Source organism: Peromyscus maniculatus, chromosome 8, assembly GCF_049852395.1.
Source record: "Peromyscus maniculatus bairdii isolate BWxNUB_F1_BW_parent chromosome 8, HU_Pman_BW_mat_3.1, whole genome shotgun sequence".
In the NCBI taxonomy this organism is placed as follows: Eukaryota; Metazoa; Chordata; class Mammalia; order Rodentia; family Cricetidae; genus Peromyscus; species Peromyscus maniculatus.
The window spans coordinates 68,716,630-68,742,184 of NC_134859.1; the positions used below are offsets into that span (position 1 = coordinate 68,716,630).

Below are 25,555 nucleotides of genomic sequence, written 5' to 3' on the forward strand. Positions count from 1 at the left end.
CTATATATCTCTAGACTGGCTACATCTGAACCAAAAGCAATGTTCTCATAGAGCCAATGCTAATGAGCCCTGCCTTTCCAGAGGGACTGCCTTGCCGCCCAGTCAGGGCTATCAGAGCCAGGGCAGAGTACAGGTTGCTGAAAAGAGCAGGGTTATAACACCAGCACTCAGACACTGAGGCAGGAGGATTTGAATTCCAGCCCAAGCTACATAGCGATACCCTGCCCATACCTTTAAAGGCTAAGAAACTATAACAAACTATGTGCTAAACAGTTTGGGCGAGGGACTGTGCATGAGAAACCTATATTACACGTGATGCCACATTCCTAAGAGAGTGGCAGCAGGAAATTACTGAAGGGCTTTAGAAAGAAAAGAGAACATTTATCTTACTACATTTAAGATCTCTGATAAACTGGAAATTGACTTGGATACTCTAAAACCTGTGCCCAGAAGGTATAGGCATCATGACACATTTTATTTTATGAAAAAAGAAATAACATATATTATAGGGTGGGGAGTTAAGACTCAGAAAATATTACCATTATTATTCTTTTACTGGGAAAATTTGTGTGTTCTTTATACTTTGATTAAGTGTTTCTGAAACAGCTGAGACCAAAAGCTACACACCACATTTATTTTGTAACAGTTAAGGCCATAAGACGGTGTTGGATATGACATGCATGCTATCTTGTCTTCCAGATGAATTGATCTTGAATTCAATCACTCTCTGAGAGAAGACATCCCCGCTCGCATAATTTCATCAACCAGGAGAATGTTGGTGGCAATCACTGTGCTAAGGATGAAAAGAGGAGAGTGAGTCAAGGCTCCTAGCGCATGCCTGCGTCTCCCCAGCAATCTTGCGGCAGCGCCGGGCACTTTTTCCTTCGGCTGTGCTGGTGTGAGAGTTTATGAAACAAAGCTATCACGAACGAAGCAGCCCTCCTCACACTGTAATTTTGACTGCTCAGTTGACTCGGTAGAAGTCTAATGTATACCCCAGCAAAGCTGCGCTTAACTGTCACGTGGCGCTGCTCCCCCCTGCCACACAGACAGACAGTGCTGTGGCGGTACTTCCTGCCTCCTTCTTCCCCTCCAACAGGGAGGGTTAGGTTAGCTTTTCCAGGGACTTACACTGCTGCAGATACAGTGCTTAAGGGACTGCAGGGGGACAAAAGCTAGTCTCAGCAGCTGGCAACTACAATGTCATACACTTCACAATGTCTTCAGAACAAAAATAACAGGAAACGTCCAAAGCTATCAGTTATATCCCTAAAGGTCTTTCTCTTCTTTGCCAATTTACCATGAGTGAAGAAGATGCTTTTTCACACAGTAATTATCCCAAACTCCTGCTTCTGCTGCTACCATCGGCTCCCCTGAAAAGTAAAAACAAACCTCTTAATACAGCAATCTTGATATACCCTGTCAATGTTGACTGGTGGAGTCTAACAATATTTAATCTCTTACAGAACTACTTTCGTCAAGGTCACCAGTGACCTCTGTGCTAAGTGCTGTGGGCTCTCGCCAGCCTTATCTACTGCTTGACAGCTCATCATATCCCTCTGACAATTCCTTCTTGACTTTCAGACACCATGCTCCCCTTTCTTTTCACTGTGCAAACCCGCCCAGCCCAAGACTCTTCTATTCTCTCACTATACATATGTCTTAGTCAGGATTACTATTGCTGTGATGAAACACTATGACCAAAGAAACTTGAAGACCAAAGGGTTTATTCGGCTTATGCTTCCACACTGTTCATCATCAAAAGAAGTCAGGACAGGAACTCAAATAGGGCAGGACCCTGGAGGCAGGAGCCGATGCAGAGGCCACAGAGGATGCTGCTTACTGGCTTGCTCAGCCTGCTTTCTTATGGAAGCCAGGACCACCAGCCCAGGGATGGCACACCCACAATGGGCTGGCCCTCCCCCATCAATCATTAAGAAAATACTCTACAGGGTTGTCAACAACCTGATCTTATGGAAGCATTTTCTTAATTGAGGCTCCCTCCTCTCAGATGACTCTAGCTTGTGTCAGGTTGACATAAAACTACCTAGCACAACATATTTCCCAGGCGGTCTCATCCAATTTTCTGGATTTAAACTATCTACATCCTGATAACTCTCTTACCTCCAACACGTATCTTTTTTCTTGAGCTCAATATATCAAACAACTTTTCCCAAAAGACCATAAGTACTTCAAATTAGACTTTGCCAAAACTGAACAGTCCCTCAGTCCACAACCAGCTCTATCTAGTCTTCTCCCACTGTTAGTGCAATTCTAACCTACTAGTTGTTTAGCTAACTCCTCTCCATAGGGTGGAGAGTGGTCGGAGTGATCCTTTTAAATAGACCATGTCACATCTCTGCTCAAAATTGTTCCCATTTCACTGCAAGGATTAAAAAACCAAAGCCAAAGTTCTCGGACTAGCCCACATGCTGCTGTATAATCTGACCTCACCTCTCCTACCTCCTTCCTTCCCGCTGGCTGTGCCCTGTCCTGAGAGAGCACTTAATGCTGCCCTTCCCCCCCCCCCCCCCCCCGCTAACTCCTCAGTTCCTTCAGCTTCATCAGTAGATATTTTCCTAGTGTATACTGTACAAATGTTGTAATTTTCATCCCTTCCCTACCTTCTTTAATTAGCATTCATGATCATCCTTACTTTGCTCTTTTATTTTTTCAAGTTTATCGTTCTCTTAGATGCTAAATAATTTATTTGTTAGAGTTATTGTTTACTGCCTGCTTTCACTTACTACAAGAGAATCTCTATTTTTGCCCAGTGTGAATCCAAATAATAAGCATCCAATAAGTACATCTTTCTAAACATTGGCGAGGGCAGAGAGGACCAGAGATGTCGATAGTTCAGTTGTTAACTGCTGTACAAACACAAGGACTGAATCTGAGTTTGGTCCCCAGAACCCACATTTAAAAGTTCTTTTGTTTCAGGGCTGGTAAGATGTTTCACCAGTTAAGAGCACTTGTTACTCTTGCAGAGTACCCGGGTTCAGGGCCAGTTCCAGAGGATCTGATGCTCTCTTCTGAGCTCCACAGGCACTGTATGCACATTGTGCATATACATACACATACACATAAGCAAAAACACCTAAACACATTAAATATTTTTTGGAGTAAGCTAGATGCAATCAAGATTGATGTAACAAAATGTCCCAACCTACCACTCTCTGTATAAGATTTAGGTTCTTGAAGAACAATCTCCTGAGTAAAGCTAAGTTTCCTTCAATCTCTTACCTGTATTCAGGTCTATGCCCACAAGCTCTTTTGATTCTGCATGTTCAGTCTGAACTTTTATCAACGTTTCCTGCAGGTCATAACCAGAATTCTGAGCAAGAACCTTCATGAAAAAACAATAAGTATGTGTGGAGTGCCTTCACATATGTATTTGAAAATCAAGTACAAAAGTCAGGTATTACTCTTCAGTCTTGTGAAAACACAATCACAATACAGTGCTCATCTCCTTTAGAAGAATCCCATGCCCAACCTAATCCAAATGATTGCTTTATCTCCCTAGCATGTTTTATACTTGAACAGCTCCCCTTGTGTACAGAACACTAAGTTCCAAGGACCAGACTTCCCCACTCCCACATATTTTTCAGGCAAGGCATCCTGTGGTCCAGGTTGGCCTCAAACCCCTCTCCCCTCATGGATCAGGAGCCGCCTTGAGCTCCCGCCCTCCTGCTTCCCCTCCCAAGTGCAGGCACTGGGCACGTGCCACCACACCCAGCTTCTTTCTTTTCTTAGAAAAGATTTAAGATCCTTCTTGTTTCTCCCGGCCTTTGAGCCGCATGCCCTCCTGTTCTTCCCAGCACTCGCTAGGGAGAAGCAGAGCATCCGCAGCACTGTGTGGCCCTTGGCTTCAGAAGGAGGGCCATGAACTACAGCAGCTTGGATGGAGATGCCTTACTCTATACCAGCCTAATTTCCCTACTGACAGCTGATAGAGAAAAGGGCCACTGTGTGCCAGGGCCACCAATTCATGTCAACAACATCATTACTTAACGACTTTGCTGCTTGGAGGAAAGAAAAAAAAAATAGACATCTGATTCACAAGCAATGTACAAATTGTGAACAAATCTGATATAAATTATTTAAGTCTTTGCTAGGATGGTTAATAATGGTTTAATTCATGGTAACAGCGTGCTGGAAACAGCTTTCTATATTTCTACATGGCTGACAACTAACAGAAGGCAGAGAGCAAGGAAGGACAGTTCTCTGTCCTCTCGCTGCCTCTCTCCTTGTCTCGAAATTACAACAGATTCAAGCTGGTCGTGTTTGGGAACGCCAAACATTTTGAAGTTCTTCTCTTCTCACAAGTTAAAGTAATAACATGTTGGATGCCACCAACAAAACAAGAATCTGTGTTAAAAATAAAAATCTAACAAAACTTAAGTTCCAAACTGTTCGTTAGGATTGGTTAGTAATGAACTTTCTGCAGTGCTTTTGGACCCAAGGAAAACCTGACTGCTTCCTGGAGCTCCCAAAGTACCGTAAGCTTCAGTCCCTACAGTCGTTCTGCTGGGTTTGTAAAATATTTAACACAACAGGAAATGCAAATAAGCACATTTCTAACTCTGTGAACTGCTGGGCAAGATGGGCAATTTGTAATCAAGGATCTTTCAGTATAGCCAGTTGTTATCTGGCCAGGAGACAGTTGTACCTTCGGGATAATAAGTAAGGAATCCGCAAAGGCCTGGATCCCAAGGCGAGTTCTTCCCTGCACGCGGTGCTTGTGGTTAACAAGAGCCTCTGCTATTGCGACTTCAACTGCTCCAGCCCCTGGAACCACACAGCCTGCCAGAGGGAAATAATAGAAAGTCGTCAAGCAAGGAAAGAGAGCGAGAAAAGCAACTAGCTAGAAAAGCGAGTGTGTTTAATTAGTTGACTACCTCTGAAATGTTTTGAATATATTTAGAGATCAAATAAATTCCACAGTTCAGAAATAATGAGGTTTTTCCCATAAAGCATTCTGAAATCAAACAATTAAGCACAGTACAAACACTGGTCACATACAATTTGTTTCATGTTTATGCTCTGGAAAATGAAAATGGAATTTCTAGGGTAGAGAGAAGGTTCCTAGCACCCACATCAGGCAGCTCACAACCAGCTGTAACTCAAGTCCAAGGAATCTAACACTGTCTTGCATTAATCTGCATTAACAGAGTATACATAAATTCACACAGGCACACACACACACACACACACAAATAAAAAATAAATCTCTTTTTAGGTAGACATCTCTTTTACCTACATCTTACAGTTCTATGAGTACACTGAAAAGTTGTTATTTATAATTTATAGAAGCAAGTAGCTGGATATACTGTCTCATCTAAAAAAAAATGTAAGAGGCCTTAGAATGATGTATTTCAACCTTTGAAAGACAATAACTGCTAACCCAGACTACTTTATCTATGAAACTATCTCTCATAATTGAAGGGCAAAGGAAAACTTTCCATGAGTGGACCAGGAATTCATGGTCACTAAGCCAGCTCTACTAAAGATGTTCAAAGGGATCCTGAGGTCTGAAAAGAAAGACACTCTCTGAGACCACAGGAAACAGCAGGTGATGGTAGAAGAGAAGTGAAGCCAGGGAAAGATAGGACTCATCAATCACCATGAGATCAACAACACAACAGGAGCCAATGCACACCCTTCAATGGGAACGCTGCACATCAACCGTCTCAACTCCCCACCTAGAAGACAGACTAAGACGCTGGATTTACAACTAACCAGGGCTCATAGGAGCTCACAGAGACCTAACTGACAACCAGGGAGCCTGCATGGGACTGACCTAGTCACTCTGCACATATCTGACAGGTGTGTAGCTTGGTCTTCTTGTAGGACTCCCAACAGTGGAAGCAGGGGCTGTTTCTGACTCTTTTCTGGTTTGGGGGATCCTATTCCTCACACTAGGTTGCCTGACCCAGACTTAATACAAGGCGAGATGCTTAGTCTTACTGCAACTTGATACGTTATGTTTGTTATGTCCATGGGAGGCCTGCCCTTTTCTGAATAGAAACAAGGAGGAGTGGATGGGGGGGGGCATGGGGAAAGGACTGGGAGGAGAAGAGGGAGGGGAAACTAAAGTCAGGATGTAAAATAAATACATAAATAAAATAAAAACATGAAAATAGAAAAAAGTTTTTACAGAGACTGGATTTATAAGAGAATTCTCATATTTGACAAAATAAACTCCAAACCAAAATTAGTCAAAAGAGGTAAAGAGAGTGACTTTATACCGACTAAAAGAACACTCTAATAAGACAATACTGCTGTTATGAACATATACACACTGGCCACAAGTGCACCTGACACTACTAGAGGTCAAGACCCAGACAAACCCAATACAAGAATACTGAGTGATGTCAGTGCCCAGCTCTCATCCATAGGCATGTCATCCCAATGAATCATAAACAGAGAAACATCTGGATTCAGGGATACCTTAGACCAAATGGAGCTAGCAGACATCTACAAGACATTCCACACAAATACTGCTGAATACACATTCTTCTCTGTAGCCCATAGAACTTTCCCTAAGGTAGATCATATTACAGGACAGAAAGCAAGTCTCAGCAAATACAAGGAAATTGAAACAGTTTCTTGTATTTTATCTGACCACAATGAAATGAAGCTAAAAATTAGCAGCAAGAAAACCACTAATTCATGGAGATTAGACAACTGGCTTACTGAAGAAATCAGAAAGGAAATACATTTTAGAGTTAAATAAAAATGAAGACATAACATAACAAAACTATGAGATAGAATGAAAGCAGCCCCAGTGTAAAAGGGGGTTTCTAACTACTGCCAATAGAATTCAGAAAGTCCTAAGGACAAACCTTGAAAATGTATATTCCACTAAATTGGAACATCTAAAAGAAATGGATGAAGCTAGAAAGATGGCTCAGAGGTTAAGAGCACTAGCTGCTCTTGCAGAGGTCCTGAGTTCAATTCCCAGCAATCACATGGTGGCTCACAACCATTTGTAATGAGATCTGGCGCCCTCTTCTGGAGCGCAGACATACATCCCGGCAGAACACTGTATACAGAATAAAAATAAATAAATAAATAAATAAATAAATAAATAAATAAATAAATAAATAAATAAATAAATAAATAAATAAATCTTAAAAAAAGAAAGAAAAAGAAATGGATGGCTTTCTAGAAACATATGACCTATGAAAATTTAACAGAAATAAGCAATTTGAATGGTTCTATAACAAGCAATGAAACTGATGTAGAACTAAAACAAATACTCAGTCAAAAAAATCCAGGGTCAGCCAGACATGGTGGTGCACACCTTTAATCCTAGTACTTGGGAGGCAGAGGCAGATGAATCTCTGTGAGTTCAAGGCCTGGTCTACAGAGTGAGTTCCAGGACAGCTAAGGCTACACAGAGAACCCCTGTGAAGAAGAAAGAAGCAAGAAAGGAGGAGGAGGAGGAGGAGGAAGAGGAGGAAGAGGAGAAGGGGGAGGAGGAGGAGGAGAAGAAGAAGAAGGAGAGATCCCAGCTCAGATGGATTCACTGCATTCTACTAGATTTGAAAGAAGTAATACCAATGCTTCCAGACTATTCCATACAATGGAAAATGAAGGAATGCTCCAAACTCACATATGAAGCCAGTACTACCCTGATACCAAAACCAAATAAAGACACACACACAAAAGAAAATTATAGGCCAATTTGTCTTATGAACATAGAAGCAAAAATTCTCAATAAAATACTTGCAAACTGAAGTGAATACATCAAAAGAGCATCCATCATTATCAAGTTCACTCCATTCCAGAGATTCAGGGATGATTCAAGGTACATAAATCAACAAATGTAATACAGCATATAAATAGACTCAAGGACAGAAATCATTAATTGTTTCAACAGATGCAGAAAAGGCCTTTGGCAAAATCTCACACCTTTGCCACGACAAAACATTGAAGAGACTAGGAATAGAAGGAACATATCTCAGCATAACAAAGGCCACATATATAGTAAACTTAGAGCCAGCACCAGGCAGAATGGGGGAAACTCACGACATTCCTATTGTCAGGAACAAGACAAGGCTGTCCTCTCTCCACTCCTATTCAACACAGAGATGGAAGGTTTATCCAGAGCTTGTAGTAAGATAAGAGAGGAAATAAAAGGGATACAAGCAGGAAAAGAAGTGAAAATACCCTTATTTGCAGGTGACAGGATACTATAGAGAGAGACCTAAAGACTCTACCATCATTTCCTACAACTGATGAACACTTCCAGCAAGACAAGATGATACAAAACATCATACAAAAATCAAGTACCCTTCCTATCTGCCAATGGAAGACACACTGAGAATCAAGGAAACAATATCATTCAAATTAGTCTCAAAAAATAAAATGAAATATCTTGGAATAAACCTAACCAAGGAAATGAATGATCTCCATAATGTAAGCTTTAAAACACCACTGAGGAAGACACTAGAAGATAGAAAAAAATCTTCCCATGATCATAGATTGGAAGAATTAATATTGTGAAAATGACTATCCTACAAAAAGTAATCTACAGATTCAAGGCAATTCTCATCAAAATTCCAGTACTATTCTTCATAGAAATAAGACAAAATCTTAAAAGTCATGTGAAAACATAAAATCCCCCCATACGGCACTGGAGAGATGGCAAGGTGGTTGAGAACACTGCCTCTCTTCAAGAGGGCCTGTTTTTGATCCCCTGCACCCGCATGGCAGCCCATAGCCATCTGCAACTCTAGTCCCAGGGCATCTGGCACCCTCTTCTGGCCTCTGTGGGCACTGTACATATGTGATACACAAACAGGCAAAACACTCATGCACATAAAATATTTTTAAAGACCTCAGACAGCCAAAGCAATGCTCTGCAATAAGAATAATGCTAAAAAAAAATCACAGAAATCACATGATAAACTCAATAGATGCAGAAAAGGCTTTTGACAAAATCTAACATCCCTTCATGATAGAAACATTGAAGAAAGTAGGTATAAAAATAACATCCCAGCATAATATAATAGGGCTATACAACAAACTTATAACTAACATTATACTAAATGGAGGGAAACTCAAGGCATTTCCATTAGAATCAGGAACAAGACAAGGATGCCCACTTTCTCTGCTTTCATTCTTAGCTAGAGCAGTAAGACAAGAGAGGAAAATAAATAAATAAATAATAAAAATAAGTCAAAGTATCCTTATTTGCAGATGATCCATATGGATCTAGTCACAGTTCCCAGCATTGCTGAGGAGTGTGGCCAGATTGAGAGAGGTATAGGGTTGGTGAGAGGCTGGAGCAGGCAGATGGCATCCTGGTAATGCCTCCTTCTGGCTGGAGCTTCCTAGATATCTTGAGAACCCCCTACAAGTGAGTAGCTAAGATGACTACAGTCAGTACCTCTTACAGGCACTGAAAGAATCCAACTGATCGCCCCAAGTCCTGCTCTGCCCCCCCACTCCTCAACTGCCACTGTCATACCTGACCAGGAAGGGGTGGACAGCCTTCTGAAGGCCCTCAAAAGGGAGCTGTCTGCAATGGGTGGGAACTAATTCGCAGGCCCACCAGGCATTCCTGACCTGGGCAAGGTACCCGCATCACTTCCAGCACTGGCTGGATGTTCTTGACCACTATAAGTTGGCATTAGACTTGGCAGTGGAGGTTGGAGGGCAAGAGAGACCCAAAGGCACCTGAGCCACCTCACAGGTACAGGGGACACTGAGAAGATCCTCAATATCACCCAGAATCCTTGGGGTATCTGAGCACAATTCAGGTCTCATGAGATGTTCACATAGAAGACCTTGATCCAAAATGGCAGAGCCAAGTCAGGATCCTGAGTATCTTGTGGGACTTGCTGGGAACTCAGGACTTTTTGGACACCCTGGGGATATGAGTGGAGGAATGTGGGTCTTTTATTTTTTAGTAAAATATATGATTTTTTTTTTCTGTGATCCTGGTTGGACTCCAGGACCTCACACATGCTAGGCAGGTACTGTCACCAAGCTGTGACCCTGTCTACTCCCACCCCCTAGGCTAGTACGCTACTGCCAAGATAAATCCCAACTTTATGGATTTGATTTTTCAATGCCAAGGACATGAGAAAAATTCAGGTCATCCAGGAATGTCTGCATATGAGAATCTGATTTACTCTTATGATCTCCATAGATCATGGTTTCACATGACATTTCCATAACTTAAAAAAAAAAACTCCACTCATGTTCATGCAAGCAGCCACAATTAGACTGAGTGGATCAAAAACAAAGGGCATTTTAGTAAAAGGGGGCTTACTGGGAAAAAGGACTTTAGCTGTAGAAAGAGGGGACAAGAAAAGGTAATAGGGGTAGAAATGCCCCAAACTCGGTATATACATGTTTGATATTGTCAAACTTAAAAGAAATAATTTACTTTAGAACTACATTAGAGGGGCTAGAGAGATGGCTCAGCAATTAAGATCACTGGTGATTTTTCTAGAGGACCTGGGTTCAAATCCCAGCATCTACATGGTAGCTCATTACCACTTGTAACCCCAGTTCCAGGGAATCTGACACCCTCTTCTGGCCTCCACAGACATCAGGCACATACATGTGATGCACAGACATACATGCAAGCAAAACACTTGTACACATAAAATAATAATTTTTAAAAAACACCTTAGATTCCATCTCAGGCCCAGAAGAATGGTAATTATTATCAATTATCCAAATAAATGCTAGTGAGAATACAATTCCAAAGGGAATTGTATACACTGCTGTAAACTGGTAATGGAGGTCCTTAAAAAACTAAAAGTAGATCTACTATGTGATTCAGCTACACCTCTCAGTGATGCCTGAAGAGCTTCAAGTCAACATATCACAGATAGGCTTAGGCATCAAGATTTGTTACAGAACTGTTTACAACAGCTAAGTCAGAGAACCAACCAAGATATCCAATAAGACAAGAATAGATAAAATGTCACATAGATACACAATGGAAAAGTTTTCAGTCACAAGGGAGAAAGATACATCATCTGCTGGGAAATGGGTACAACTGTAGATATTCATATTTTCAGTCTCAGACAAATATTGCATGTTTTTTCTAATTAGTGGTTCCTGGATTTTATTAGGTACATAAAATCCCATGAGTATACACAGTCAGACACAGTGCAGCCGAAGACAAAAACCAAAACTGCACCCAGCAGTATAAAGAGTTCTCTTTCAGAGACCTCCACTTAGGTGATGATGAATCCTTGACTTCCCCACAAGGGAAAAAATCAGACTGAACCCATTGAAGCAGAAATGGAATTCATTAAGGAGAAAGTTTAGGACCAGCAAGATGGCTTGGTGGGTAAGAGTATGTGACAACTAATCTTCATTATCGACTTGACATGCCTGGGAAAAGGGAACCTCAAGCGAACCCCATCACATTGGCCTGTGGAGGGACAGGATTTTTTTTTTTTTATTGCTAATTGATGTGGGAGAGTCTAGTCTATTGTTGGTGAAACCACAGCTAGGCAAGTGAGCCTGGGCTATAAAAGAAAAGTAGCTGCCAGGTGGTGGTGGTACGTGCCTTTAATCCCAACACTCAGGAGACAGAGGCAGGTGAATCTCTGAGTTTGAGGCTAACCTGGTCTACAGAGTGAGTTTTAGGATAGCCAGGGCTACACAGAGAAACCCTGTCTTGAAAAAGAAAAGAAAGAAGAGGAAAAGAAAAGTAGCTGAGCATGAGTCTGGGAGCAAGCCAATAAGGAGCATTCCTCCATGATTTCTCTGTTAAGTTCCTGCCTCGAGTTCTTGTATTGGCTTTCCTCAATGAACAGTAACTCGTGATATGAAATAAACCCTTTCCTCTCCAAGTTGCCTTTGGTCATGATGTTTATCACAGAAACAAAAAAGCAAACTAGAAATAGGGCACTTGCTGCTGTGCCTAACGACCTGAGTTCAACTCTCAGAACCTACATGGTGGGAAGAGAGAACCAACTCCTGAAGTTGCCCTCTGATCACCATGCACCCTGTCATGGCACACATGTGCCCATGCACATAATACACATATAATAAATAGACAAACAAACACAGATTTCAGCAAGGGGCTAATAGAACGAGAGGTGCTTAGGGGAAGAATAAGACACACCCAAGAGCCTAGGCACGAGCTCCTCAAAAGAGTATTGCTTAAGTGTCTCAGCAGTCGTTATATACTATTTTAGTAGCTCTAAAATTATAACTCTTAATGGTTACTGTAAAAACTTTTTCCTCCTTTTCCCTTATTGCATTGACTTATTTATGTGTGTGTGAGGGTGGGCGGGTGCATGCATCCCACAGTGATCACTGGAGGTGGTCAGGGGACAATATTAGGAAGTCAGTTCTCTCCTTCCACTGTGAGGATCCCAAGACTGAACTCATGTTGTCAGCCTTGGCAGCTAGTGTCTTTACCTATTGAGCAGTCTTTCCAGTCCTATCCCAATCTTTATGATAAGTAAGATAAGGGTGCCTTGGATGGGATTAAAATCTAATAAAGAAAAAAACCATGAGCCACAAGGGTTGCACAAGGGGGTTAAGAAATGTCTTTTATAGTAAGTGGAGAGTCTTATGAGAGTTCTAGAAGATTGCAGGTTTACAGATGAGAATGGGAAAAGGTCACCTACACTCAGGCCTCAGGCATAGTTCATTGCTATTTAAACACTCTTATTTGAATCACCACTACATAAAAGGAAGACTGTCTCCATGTAGGTAACCTTCACAGTGCATGTTGTTAACGATGCTGGAACTCTCGACTCTCAGCTGGAGAGAAGCTTCAAGCAGAAGGGGAAAGAGGAAGGAGCTCTTTTCCCACCCCACCTCCCCGTAATTTCCCCTGACTTTCATCCTGCCCCACATATGACATAAAAGTCTAAATGACACTGGCTAGGGGGACAAAGAGGATTGATGGGAAGGGGGAGGCAGGAAGGGATATGGAGGGAAGCATGTTCAATATACATTATATAGTTGTATGAAGTGTCCTTATGTAACATAGAGCCATGTACAATGAATATGCATAATAAATCTTTTAATTGAGAAAGAACTCTCCAGTGTTTGCTGGAGCTGATATAAGATGTAACAGTTCTGGACCATGGTTCCTGTATCATCACAGCAGTTCAGTAGTGACATCCACAGTGTGTCCACACTGCTATTTAACTGAAGCAATGCATAGAGCCATGCCACCTTGAATCTGCCTGATCCCATCTAATCTCAACGTGTGAATGTCATTGGTGGGAACAATGACTTACTGACAGTGTATTATGTTTTCATTATGCTTTGGAGAGTGATTATACTGTTACATACATCTAGAAACTAGTCTACATAGTTTCTACTTTTTTTTTTGAGCTGAAGATTGAACCCAGGGCCTCGTGCTTGCTAAGCAAGCACTCTACCACTGAACTAAATCCCCAACCCCATAGTTTCTAAAAAAAAGAAAAGGAATTAAAGTCATGCAAAATTATGTTTGTTTTTATTTAAAAACAATTTGAAAGTGTGACTTTTAGACCCTTAACCAGGGTTGAGTTAATGCGAAAATATATTAAAATGAAGGGAGGATTAGGGCAAGTAATGTGGCCAGAGATTTTGGTATGGAATTCTTGGGACCCCATGAAGTATTTGCTTTCTATATTAGAGCAGAATCTAAACTGCTACCCAAGGAAAACATTAGGTGTCCTTTATTCTAAGCCAAGAGCTCTGTGTTAAAATGCACAACCTGGATAGGGCGTGACCTCTGCTTGTACAGCTTCGGGTAGTTGTGTTGTGGTGCTGGAGAGTGAACCCGGGCCTTGCTCCTGACAGGCACGGGCTCTACCATGCAACAGAAGATCCCAGCCCTGCTCGTATAGTGTCATAAGGCTTTGGACTTGCTGAAATTGTTAAGTTGTTTTGCTTTGTAAGTACCTATGATTATAGCAAAACAATATAAAAATCAATTATTTCTCAGCTCAACATTTTTATTACCATCTCCCTTTTCTGATTCATTTCATAAATAAGTGCTGAAGGAATTATTCATCTATAAGCTGGGTATATCCTTATGTCTCATCATGTTTTGAAAAGCTCCTTCCTAAGAAAGAATGCACTCAAAATAATATTTGTATTATTTTGTAAGAGGTATAAAGACTAAATATGCAAATAAACACATGTACCTATGTACGCCCCACCCATCTTAAGAAAGACATTACTGTACCTCTGAGTACATTCTTCATGAAAACATAACATAAAGTTGTGGGATGCTGTTGAAGAGAAATTTATAGAACTACCTACATTAGAAAAGAACAGAGTCCTTAAACTAGCGAGCTGAGCTTCCTACTTTAGAACTAGAGAGGGGAGCAAACAGCATTCGGTGTAAGGGGGAATGGAAATAGAAGAGATCGGGGGAGAAAACTGGGAGATAAGAAAACCGACAAACAGAGCTCTTGTAATCCCACACTTGTAATCCCACACTAAGGAAACTCAGATAGGGATGTTGGTATGACTTCAAGGCCAGCCTGGGCTACACTTTGAGTTCCAGGCCAGCTTGGATTAGAGTGAACTCTTGTCTCAAAAAAAAAAAAAAAGGAAGGAAGGCAGGGAGAAACAAAAAGGAGGAAGAGGGAAATGCATCCTTACAGCTAGAGAAGAAGTAAGGAATGCTATAAACAATTTTATACCGATAAAGTTGACAACTTAGGTAAGGGCCCCCAACCATGCAAGACTGAATTTTGATCTCTAGAACCCAAGTGGAAGGAGAGAACCAACTTCTGAAAGTTGTCCTTTGACCTCTATACACATACCAAGGCATGAGCACATCCTCACTGACACACACATACATTCACACATACACACTAATATGATTTTTATTTATCTAGGGGTGTAGTTAAGTGGTAGAAAGCTTGCCTAGAATGTTCATATCCCTGATTGCATTCCTAGTACTGAAAAAAACAGTTTAAGCCAGCTAACAGCCTAGGTTCCGTGGGTTCTACTATTCCCTTTACAACTATTTCATCCCACCACTACAGCACAAAACAGTTACAATCAATACACACAAGGGGGTATGACTGAGTTACAATAAAACCTATTTACTAAAAACACGAAGCAAATCATATTTCATTCACAATCAATAGTCTGGTGCTCCCAACTTAGATAAGTGGAATTTTTTTTTTTTTTTTTGACTAGCACAAAACCAGACATGACACACAAGCTAACGGAATGGAACAGAGGATCCTGTACTAAACCCACACTGCTATAGCCACTGGCTCCCCCCCCCCCGCCCCCCGACAGGGTTTCTCGTGTAACAGCACTAGCTGTCCTGGAACTCTATCTGAAGCCCAGCCTGGCCTCAAACTCAGGCCTGCCTCTGCCTCCGGAGTACTGGGATTAAAGGTGTGTGCTGCCACACCTGGCTGCCACCAGCTTTTTAACAAAGATGTCCAAATACATATATGGAGAAAAGACAGCTTCTTTAACAAATTATTCTGAGAAAACTAGATGTCCATATGTAGAAAAATAAAACTAGATCTTACCTCTCATCATGTACAAAGATTAATTCAAATAGACCAAAGATGTCAACATTAAGACCAGGAACTTTGAGGGCTGGAAAGATGGCTCAGTGGTTAAGAGTACTCACTGACTGTTCTTCCGGAGGTCATGAGTTCAATTCCCAGCAACCACATAGTGGCTCACAACCACTTACAATTAGATCTGGTGCCCTCCTTCGTCTGCAAGGACACATGCAGGCAGAACACTGTATACATAATAAATAAACCTTTAAAAAAAAAAAAAGACCAGGAACTTTGAAACTACTAGGAAAAAAACACTCTTCAAGATGTAGGCATATGTCAGGCATGCTGATGCACATCTATAATGCTATAATCTCGGGAGTCAGAGGCAGGTAGAGCTCTGTGAGTTCAAGGCCAACCTGGCTATGTAGAGAAACTCTGTCTCAAAAAAACCAAATAAATAAATAAACAAACAAGTAAATGGTACAGGTAAAGGCAAACCTTTCTGAATATATTCCCCAAAGCCCAACCAAATAGCAAGGACTGATAAATGTCACTACATGAAATTAAAAAGCTTCTGCTCAGCATAGAAGATGGTAAAGAATGCTAAGAATGGGAGAAAGATTTCCTAGTTATTCCTCCGCTGGGGGAAAAATACCCAGAACATATAAGGACTCCAAACCAACAAACAATTAACCACTAAAGAGATAAATGTACCATTTCCAAATAAGTACAAATGGCCAACAAATACATGAAAATGTTCGCCATCCTTATCCATTACTGTAATGCAAATTCAAACTATACCAGCATTCTCCCTCCCCCAGTCAGAATGGATCATCAAATGACAATAAATGCCACTGAAGTTGTGGGTGGGACGAACCCTAAACTCTGGTTATAGCTTGAGCTAGTACAGCCACCACAGAAGTCAGTGTGTGGAGATTCATCGGGAACTAAGAGACAGAACTACCGTATGGTCCAGCCAGCACCACCTGTCACCCAACAGTTCTCATCAAGGTTCCGGTTCTTTATGTCCTTGCCAAAGAAGGACACTTACCCGTTATGTAACTTTTGTATCACAGCCATCCTAGAGGGTGTAAAATGACAGACATCTTCTCCTTGTACTTTTGATTTCCATTTCTTATTGACTGATTTTTGAACATGTTTCCATATGTCCATTACTCGATTTTAAAGGGACGCTCTTATTGAATTACCTCCCTTAACTCTTTTTAGATACAAGCTAGTTCTAAATTATCAATAAATTAAAAATGTTAGCATCCCTTCCTAACCTTTCTTACAATTACACTATACCTGAGGTAAAGGAGTAAGTTCTGAACTATAAAAGCTCTCTCATGGTTTGAAAAATAAATTCCTAAGTATAAAAAGTAACAGTATATGAAAGTGGTTTTCATCTCTTAGAGAGGGGCTAATTAGTATTATCTTATCTTCATTCTTAACAGATATCCCAAGGAAAATTAAAAAATTGTCTAAAGTGAAATGAAAGGATAATCATTTGTACCTTTAAAAACTATACATACCATGACTGATTTATTACTACTTAAAAAGCATGAGGCTGATACACAAGAAGAGCTTGCTTACCATCTTCAATGGCGTTTTTGACGGCACGAAGTCCATCTCTTAAAGCATCCTTGATCTGTGTGAGAGTATGCTTGTTTGGTCCTTTGACCAACAAGGTGACAGAGAGAGGATTCACACAGTCCTCAATAAAAGTGAACTTTTCTTCACCCTAATGGAGAACAAGAGGAGATACAGCTGTAAGGCTCGGGATATAGCTGAAGGGTACAGGTGGTAGAGCACTTTGCTCAGCACACATGAGATCCTGACTTACATACCACACACACACACACACACACACACACACACACACACACACACACAGGACAAGTATAACATTTGACACATTGTATTGCAATGGCATCATGAAATTCAAATCTATATTCTATTAGGATCCAATCTTCATGTAACTTTTTCTTGTCAAACATAACTAAAGATGTATTTTTAAGTGGTTAAGTTACCACACCATTTGGGGAGGCTGGATTAGGAAGATGGTTCAAGACCAACTGGGGCTACATAGCAAAACTCTTAACACTTAGGTAAAAAAATTGTAAACTCTGTCCTGTCAGACCTCAAAATATGAATTAAAAGATATAAAATACCAAAAATGGTTTAGGAATCATGTTATAACTGCTATTCACAGACATACTCACTAATGAGCCAGGCAGTGGTGGTGCACACCTTTAATCCCACAGCACTTGGGAAGCAGAGGCAGAGGCAGGCAGATCTCTGAGTTCGAGGCCAGCCTGGTCTACAGAGTGAGTTCCAGGACAGCCAGACAACACAGAGAAACCCTGTCTCAAAAAATAAAAATAAAAAATAAAGAAATACTCACTAATGAATACTCAAATACAAGGCCAGCATGCCCCAAGCAATCTTCATTAAGGTCTTCAAAGGAGTTCACAGCTATTCCTCCACAAGCAAGAGCAAGCCTGGAATCACATCATGTCACCTTCACTTTGGTTATGGAAAATACAAAGGCTAATTTCTCTTTTCCTTTTTTTTTTTTTTTTTTTTACTTGCATGATCTCACTTTAATCCAAGCACTAAGAAAGCAGAGGCAGGTGGCTCCCTGTGAGTTCAAGGCAAGCCTGGTCTATACCTGAGACCCTGTCTCAAAAACAAACAAACAAACATATAGTTATTAACTATAGTCACAATGATGCACAACACATCCTTAAATCTATCTTTCCTCTCTAATGAAAATTTTGTATCCTTGGACCAACATCTCCCAAACTCTTAATCTTCCCTAGCACTCCAGCCTCCTATAACTATCATTCACTTATCTACTTCTGAAAGTTTAGTACTCTTAAATTCTACATATAAGTGAGATCATACAGTATTATAGTGTTTCTAAAATCTGTTTTGTCGGGGGGAGGGAGTATATGTGTGCCCATGTATGTGAGGGTGCACTCACCCGTGCATGTAGGGGTGGGCAGAGGTTGACGCCAGATTGTCTTTTGTCAGTCACTTCTCTGTCTTACTTTTTTGAGGCAGGGTCTCTCACTGAACATGAAGCTTGAAGTTTTAGCTGGACTGGCTGACCAGCAAGTCCCTAGAGCTGGGGGTACAGGCACCCACTGCTGCTGCTCCTGCCTTTCATGTGGGTTCTGGAGACCAGAACTCAGGTTTTCAGGCCTGCTCAGCAAGCACTTCACACACTGAGCCATTTCCCTGGCCCCAAATCTTAAGGGTTTGTTGCTGTTGTTTGGTTGAGGGTTTCTCTGTGTAGCCCTGGCTGTCCTGGAACTCGATCTGTAGACCAGGCTGCCTCCAACTCAGAGATTCCCCTTCCTCTACCTTCCCAGTGCTGGGATTAAAGGCGTGCAACACCACACCCAGCAACTGTTTAAAAAGAAAGAAAAAAAACTTAGAAAGCTTTGGGTTCAGTTCCCAGCACTACAAACAAAAAGGACAGCAGCACCAAGAGCAACAGAAAACACTTCTGATACATAATTTGCACTTACCTTTCGAGATTTCTTCTTTTTGCCCTGCGAAGAGCTACGATATTATGTTTTGCCAGCATTTCTAAGGAGAATGGATCAATGCCCTGTAGTCAAGTTAACACAAAAGTTAAGTGGCTTTTGTTCCACACTAGGCAAGTGCTCTACCACTGAGCTCTACTCTTAACCTTAAAAAAATTTAAGCCAGTATTTCTCAAGCTTTTTTTTTTTTTTTTTTTTTTTTCCCTCAGCACCACTTTACAGTCTTAAAAATCAAGAAGAACCAAGCCTGGGCATGATGGCACACACTGGTACTCCCAGCACTCAGGAAGCTAAAGAAGGAAGATCTAAAGTTCCAGGGCAGTATAGACTACAGAGCAAGTTCCTTGTCAGCCTAAGCTGTATAGTGAGTTGTATCTGTATCGTTATCATAGAAACAGGGGCTGGAGAGAGAGGACAGTGGTTAAGAACACAGGCTGCTCTCTCAGAGGTCCTCAGTTCCGTTCCTAGCACCCATGTGGGATGGCTCACAACAGCCTGCAACTCCAGTTTCAGTCATATACTCCCAAACATAACTTAAACAGGAAAACATTTTAAAGGGTTTTTTAAATCATTAATCTTATATTTTAAGTGGGTTATTTATTCATGCATGACTTTGTAAAACCATGTGGATTTTAGTCAGTTAGAAAGCACTGGTTCATTGAGTTGAGTTCAAATGTTACTACTGGCAGCACACCCTATAAGTTATCTTCCTTGGAGTAGTAGGACTGTTCCATTTGTTTTTCAGTGGAAAAAAATCCACTGAACATCCAAATCTAGATAACCACAGTTTATCTGTTGAACCTTTTTTCAACTAAAAATGACTTTCCATGAAAAAGTAGCTAGTTTCACTCAAAATCCAATTATACATAGGCTTTCTTCAAGACAACCATTATGTTTTGCTATGAAGAAGTGCTTTATGTACATTTCATATTTTATCAAACAAAATTATAAAAAGATGAATCCTTGGGGCTGGAGAGATGGCTCAGTGGTTAAGAGCAGTAGCTGCTCTTCCAAAGGATCCAAGTTCAATTCCCAGCACCCATAGGCCAGCTCACAACTGTCTGTAACTCTAGTTCCAGAGGATCTGGCACCCTCACACAGACATGCATGCGGGTAAAAAATCAACATACATAAACTAAATAAATAATTTTTAAAAAGATGAATCCTTAAGGGTCAATTTTTAATAAGATCAATAGTTAGCATTTCAAGACATTCTTTTCTAAATTAAAAAACAATGTAGGTATGCTATGTCTATGTGTGGAAATGTGCCCGCGTGCAGGCGTGTGGAGTTCTGAGGGCAAGAGTTCCCTTGGAGCCGCAGGCAGGTAGCGGTGAGCCATTCGACCACGTGGGTGTGAGAGCTGAACTCAGACCCCAAAGAGCAGCACAGGCCCGTACCTGCTGAGCCACCTTTCCAGACCCACCATCCAGCCACCCCAAAATGAAGCAGCTTCTCCCCTGGTGCTGTGGTGGTGAAGAGGACAAGGGCGAGCACAGCTTGACGCTGCTCTCCTGGTGTGCAGGAGGAAGTCAGCAGCTTTACCTTTCCTCACAAATGTCCACACAATACAAAAGGCGTTATTACTATGAAAAGTTTCCTCCCCAAACTCCCTGAAAATGTCATAAGGTCCCTTCGGGGTCAACAGCCACACTTTGAGAAATGCTGAAAAACAGTGGCAGGCGCTTACGCTGCAAACTTCCTTCTCACCTTTTGATTAACGACAACAAATCCTTTATTGGTCTCAGCACAGACTTTCTGTTTTAGGTCTATTATTTTCTGCACTCTATCTTCAATAAATTTTCTTTCAGCTTTTACCAATTTCTCTTTCTCTTCTACAGTCTTATAAAAGAAACCAGAGCTCACTTCTCTAAAGAATTAATAAGAACAAGTTAGTAAACCAGGTATGGAGGCTAAAGCAAGAGGTTCACAAGTTTGAAGTCACCCGGAGCAATGGAAGCCCCTTTCTTTTTTTTAATTAATTAATTAATTTTTTATTTAATGTCGAATGTTGTTTATTGAAGGAGGGAAGAGGTCTTAAATACAGGCTTATAGCACAATGGGAGAACCCCGGGGAAGTCCCTTTCTTAAAAAATGGACAAATGGGAAAAGCTAGCGAGGTGGGCATAGAAGAGAAAAAGAAGTTACAAAACACCTTGAGAGAAAAGAGAGCTGGGCACGGTGGCTCATACTTATTATCCCAATACTCAAGAGACAGGCAGGAGGAGTGTGCATGTTAGTTAGAGACCATCCCGGACTAAAGAGTGAAACTCTTGAGAGAGAGGGGCGGGGGGGTGGGGGGGGACTGTGAAAGAAGGAGGGGGGAGATGGAAAAAATAATTTTTAAATTGGGGTTGGAGAGATGGCTCAGGCTAAGGGGACCTGAGTTCAGTTCCCAGCACCCTGTCAGGTGGCTCACAATTGCCTGGACCATCAGATCCAGGGGATGGATGCCCTCTTCTGGCCTCCTGGGGCACCTTTACTCACATGGATATATACACATAATTAAAAATAAAAACAAATTTACAAAAAAAAGAAAGAAAAAGAAGTGTTAAAAGAGTTTCAAATATTAGGAAGACAAGCTGACACGCACGTTTTTTCATACTCTAGTGACACATTGCAAATGAGGATAAATGCATCTTGCACTTGCTTCTTCATGCCTGGATGACGGGCACCATGGTCCAAAACCAATCCTCGAATCAACCTAGAAAAACACATAATGTTTCATGGAATACACATCCTAAAATTAGAATTTCAAAAGCTATTCAAAGCTAGGAACAGCCAGGACACACATTGTTTCCTTGTATAACTTCAAACCTAACATATAATTAGTAGAATTAGGGAAAGAATCTTTTAACAGCGTGACCATAAGTCAAAATGAAAAGACAGCCCAGAATTACTCTCTAAGTTATACAGCTCCAAACAGGAGTAGCTGATCAAATAATAAAAGGGAGGCACACAATGAATTTCTTAGGGATATTTGTTCAAAATAATTATATAGAATGACTAAAAATTGTTAACCTAAATGTCCAGCACAATAGGATATTGTTCAGCAAATAATGGCCCAGCAATTCAATGGTTGTGAAAACTATGTAGTAACATGAAAAATATTTACAGGGATAGCCAATAAGTACAGAATAACACAGTGTATACTGTATGTAAAACATGATTGCAACTATTCTTTTTTTTTAATGTTGACAATTAATAGGAAATGTAGCTTGGTTGGTAGACTACATGTCTAGCATGCTTGAGAGTCTACATTCTTTGAATCCCAGAACCACAAAAATAAACACATGAGAGCTGGAAAGATGGCTTAGCAATTGGGAACACTTGCTGCACTTCAGAGGACCTTTCAGTTTCCAGCATTCGTGGGGCCCCTTATAACCAAGGGATCTGATGCCCTCTTCTGGCCTCTGAGGACACTAGGCATGCACGTGATACACATACATACCTGCAGGTAAAACACAACACACTTAAAACAAATTTAAAAAGAAAAAAAAAACCTAACTAGGTAGGTAGGTAGATAGATAGATAGATAGATAGATAGATAGGTAGATACATACATACATACATACATACATACATACATACATACATACATACATAGAGGACCCTGAGGGTATGACTAGACTTGGATGGGAGGAATATAGACTATGGGACTCTTTTCAGTTTTCTAAATATATTTTTCTCGAGTAAATTTTTTTTTTTCGAGGCAGGGTTTCTCTTGTGTAGCTTTGCGCCTTTCCTGGAACTCACTCGAGTAAATATTTTTATAACTTTATAAAAGTCACATGGGCTGGAGAGATGGCTCAGTGGTTAAAAGCACTGACTGCTCTTCCAGAGGACCTGAGTTCAATTCCCAGAACCCACGTGGTAGCTCACAACCATCTAAAATAGGACCTGGTGCCCTCTTCTGGCATACATTTATACATGCAGAGCATTCATATATAAAATATAAATAATGAATAAAATTTTTAAAGTCACTTATTCACACTAAGGTGGTAGCATTTCTATGTAAGAATCTCTTTTGAAAATTTTTAAAAGAATTATTCATTGCATGTATGAGTGTGGGCATGTACTTGCCACAGCACACATGTGGAGGTCAGAGGACAGCTTTGTGGAGTCAGTTCTCACCTTCCACCTTGAGGAGGCATGGTCTCTCCTGTTGCTTCTGCCACTGAACACCATACTCCTGGCTAACTAGCCCATGCATTCAGCTTTTTACATAGGTTCCGGGGATCAAACACTGGTCATCAGATGTGATGTGTACACGGCTAACACTTTACCTGCCAAGCCCTCTCCTTGGCCTGTAAGAATCTTTTTTGAGTATGTATGGTGCTAGGGATTGAACCAAGGTCTTGTACATTGCAGGCTAGTGCTCTGCCATTGAGCTATACTCCCAGCCCCTTAAGAATTGTTTATACCCAATATTTGCTATGTACTAAACAAATACATTTTAACCAGGCATAGTAGCACACACCTATAATCCCAGTATCTGGGAGGCATAAACAAGAAGATTGTCACAAGTCTGAAGTGAGCCTAGTCTACACAGTGAGTTCCAGGACAGCCTGAGCTACAGAGTAAAATCCTGTCGGAAGGAAGGAAGGATGGAAGAGAGAAAGGGAGGACATTTTTTAAATGTTCAACACAGATATAAAGGAGTTTTCAAGTTTTTAATCTGACTAGAATGCTCTAACTCCCAAATGAAGATAAAGACTTTATTTAGGAAAAAAAAAAAACTAAACTATACATCCAATATTTTTTACCTTTCATGCTTGTTCTCTTCTCAACCTCAGCAACTGAATTTGCTGCTTTGAGAAGATAGAAACTGCCCCATCACCACCTCCACAAGTCCCCACCAATCTCCAATTCTTTAAAACAAAGAATTCTCACTCCATCCCCAAGTTCTCTTCTAGCACAGAATGCTGTCCCTATTTCACTGCTCTTGTTTACAGCTACACTCTGAACTGTTTACAGTTGCAATTCCACTTTGTATTAGTAAGGCTTCTCTGGAGAAACAGAACCAATGGGATGAATATATTATTTAAAGAATTTATGAAGTCAGCTTTTGTTGGAGCCCATTCAGGTTTCCTGTGGCTTTACCCAGCAGGTCTGCATAAAAGGATGATTGGACCACAGGCCTGAGTACCAGGTGTCTGAGATGGTCTGCACTTGGCTGTGCTGGGGGAGGAGGTCTTTTGCTCCACCCCTTGGCATTCCCTTAAGAGCCCTTTGGCAGAGACAGTCTGGGCCCGATGGATTAGGATCCAGGCCCTTCCAAAGCTATCCTGTATTTTCTATCTGTTTCTCTCCCCCTCTAAATTTCTATCTAATATTTCCTGCTGCTCCTGCTCAAGAGTACCCTGGAGAAAAGTTGGAGTGGCATGGCCTCCCACGAGCTTTAAAATGGGAACAACAGCAAAATCACACCTGAGAGCTGGGAACCCAGCAGTTCTTGGTCCTCAAGATTGGTTGCCTTAACCAGGTGTGGTGGTGCACTCCTTTAGTCCCAGCGCTCAGGAGGCAGAGGCAGGAGGGTCTCTGTGAGTTCGAGGTCAGCCTGGGCTACAGACAAGGTTCCAGGACAGCCAGGGCTGTTACACAGAGAACCTTGTCTCAAAAAACAAGCAAAACAGAAGAAGAAAGAAAGAAAAAAGAAAGGAAGGAAGGAAGGAAGGAAAGAAAAAAGGAAGGAAAGAAGGAAGGAAGGCAAGTAGGAGAGAGAGAGAGACAGAGACAGAGAGACAGAGAGACAGAGAGACAGAGAGAGAAATACTGGGTGCCTTGGTAGTCAGAGTGGTCTCACTGAGGGGAAGGAAACAACACTGGTTACCTCAGCAGTCCCAATCTGGTACCAGCAGCTCAGAAGGGTCCTGGGAAGCCCCTGGCCTCAGTCCAGGATGAAAGCAATTTCTGATATTGGCAAGGAATCAGCAGCTGCAACAACAGGGCAAACTGACTCTGGGGGAGAGGGAGGCCAAGCAAAAGGCTGGATGCCCTCCCCCCTGACACACCCTTCCATCTGCACTGCTACTAGAAGGTGCCGCCCACAGTCACAGTACACATCTTCTCTCACCATTCTCTCCTGAGTGTGCCTTCAGTCTACCGTCAATCTCTGCCTCTTTACTGAATCAATATAATGATCAGTTTTCAGTTCCCAACAATATACTTCAACACCATTGACTCCGCTTTGACTTCCCACCTCCCTGATCACCCAGTCTCATCTCAGTCTCCATTGGTGGACTTTTAATCTCTTTTCAAGTTCCAAACATTGAAGTTTCCTGAGTTCAGGGTTTGGTTCTTTTTTTTTTTTTTTTTTTTAACTGACTAAGTCAATATATTAAAATAGTTGACTTAGACAGTTGCAATAGTAACTCCAGCCTCCACTCCCTGCTCAATACTGATGGAAGTAATGACTTAACGATCTCAGAAGGACTGTGTAAGTCGCTCAGTCGCCATAGATTCTCATCTGGAAACAATCCCGTGTCTTAGAACCTGCACCACCAGGGGTTTTTCCTGTAGTGGTTACTGTTGTA

At 41.3% G+C, this 25,555-nt stretch overlaps 1 protein-coding gene across 2 annotated transcripts in view; it reads right to left on the minus strand.

Moving 5' to 3' along the window:
• Positions 1–620: 620 nt before the first annotated feature.
• Positions 621–25,555, minus strand: part of Cct6b (chaperonin containing TCP1 subunit 6B) — a 60,249-nt gene continuing 35,314 nt past the window's right edge. For both annotated transcript variants that reach the window (XM_016008348.3, XM_006990068.4), the window contains exons 6-14: positions 21,613–21,723; positions 20,730–20,889; positions 19,004–19,086; positions 17,872–17,968; positions 17,061–17,208; positions 4,670–4,803; positions 3,244–3,346; positions 1,301–1,373; positions 621–793 (exon numbers count right to left, since the gene is read on the minus strand). In XM_016008348.3, the coding sequence (XP_015863834.1) occupies positions 721–793; positions 1,301–1,373; positions 3,244–3,346; positions 4,670–4,803; positions 17,061–17,208; positions 17,872–17,968; positions 19,004–19,086; positions 20,730–20,889; positions 21,613–21,723 (982 nt within the window). In that variant the 3' untranslated portion in view covers positions 621–720. The remainder of the gene's footprint in view (positions 794–1,300; positions 1,374–3,243; positions 3,347–4,669; positions 4,804–17,060; positions 17,209–17,871; positions 17,969–19,003; positions 19,087–20,729; positions 20,890–21,612; positions 21,724–25,555) is intronic.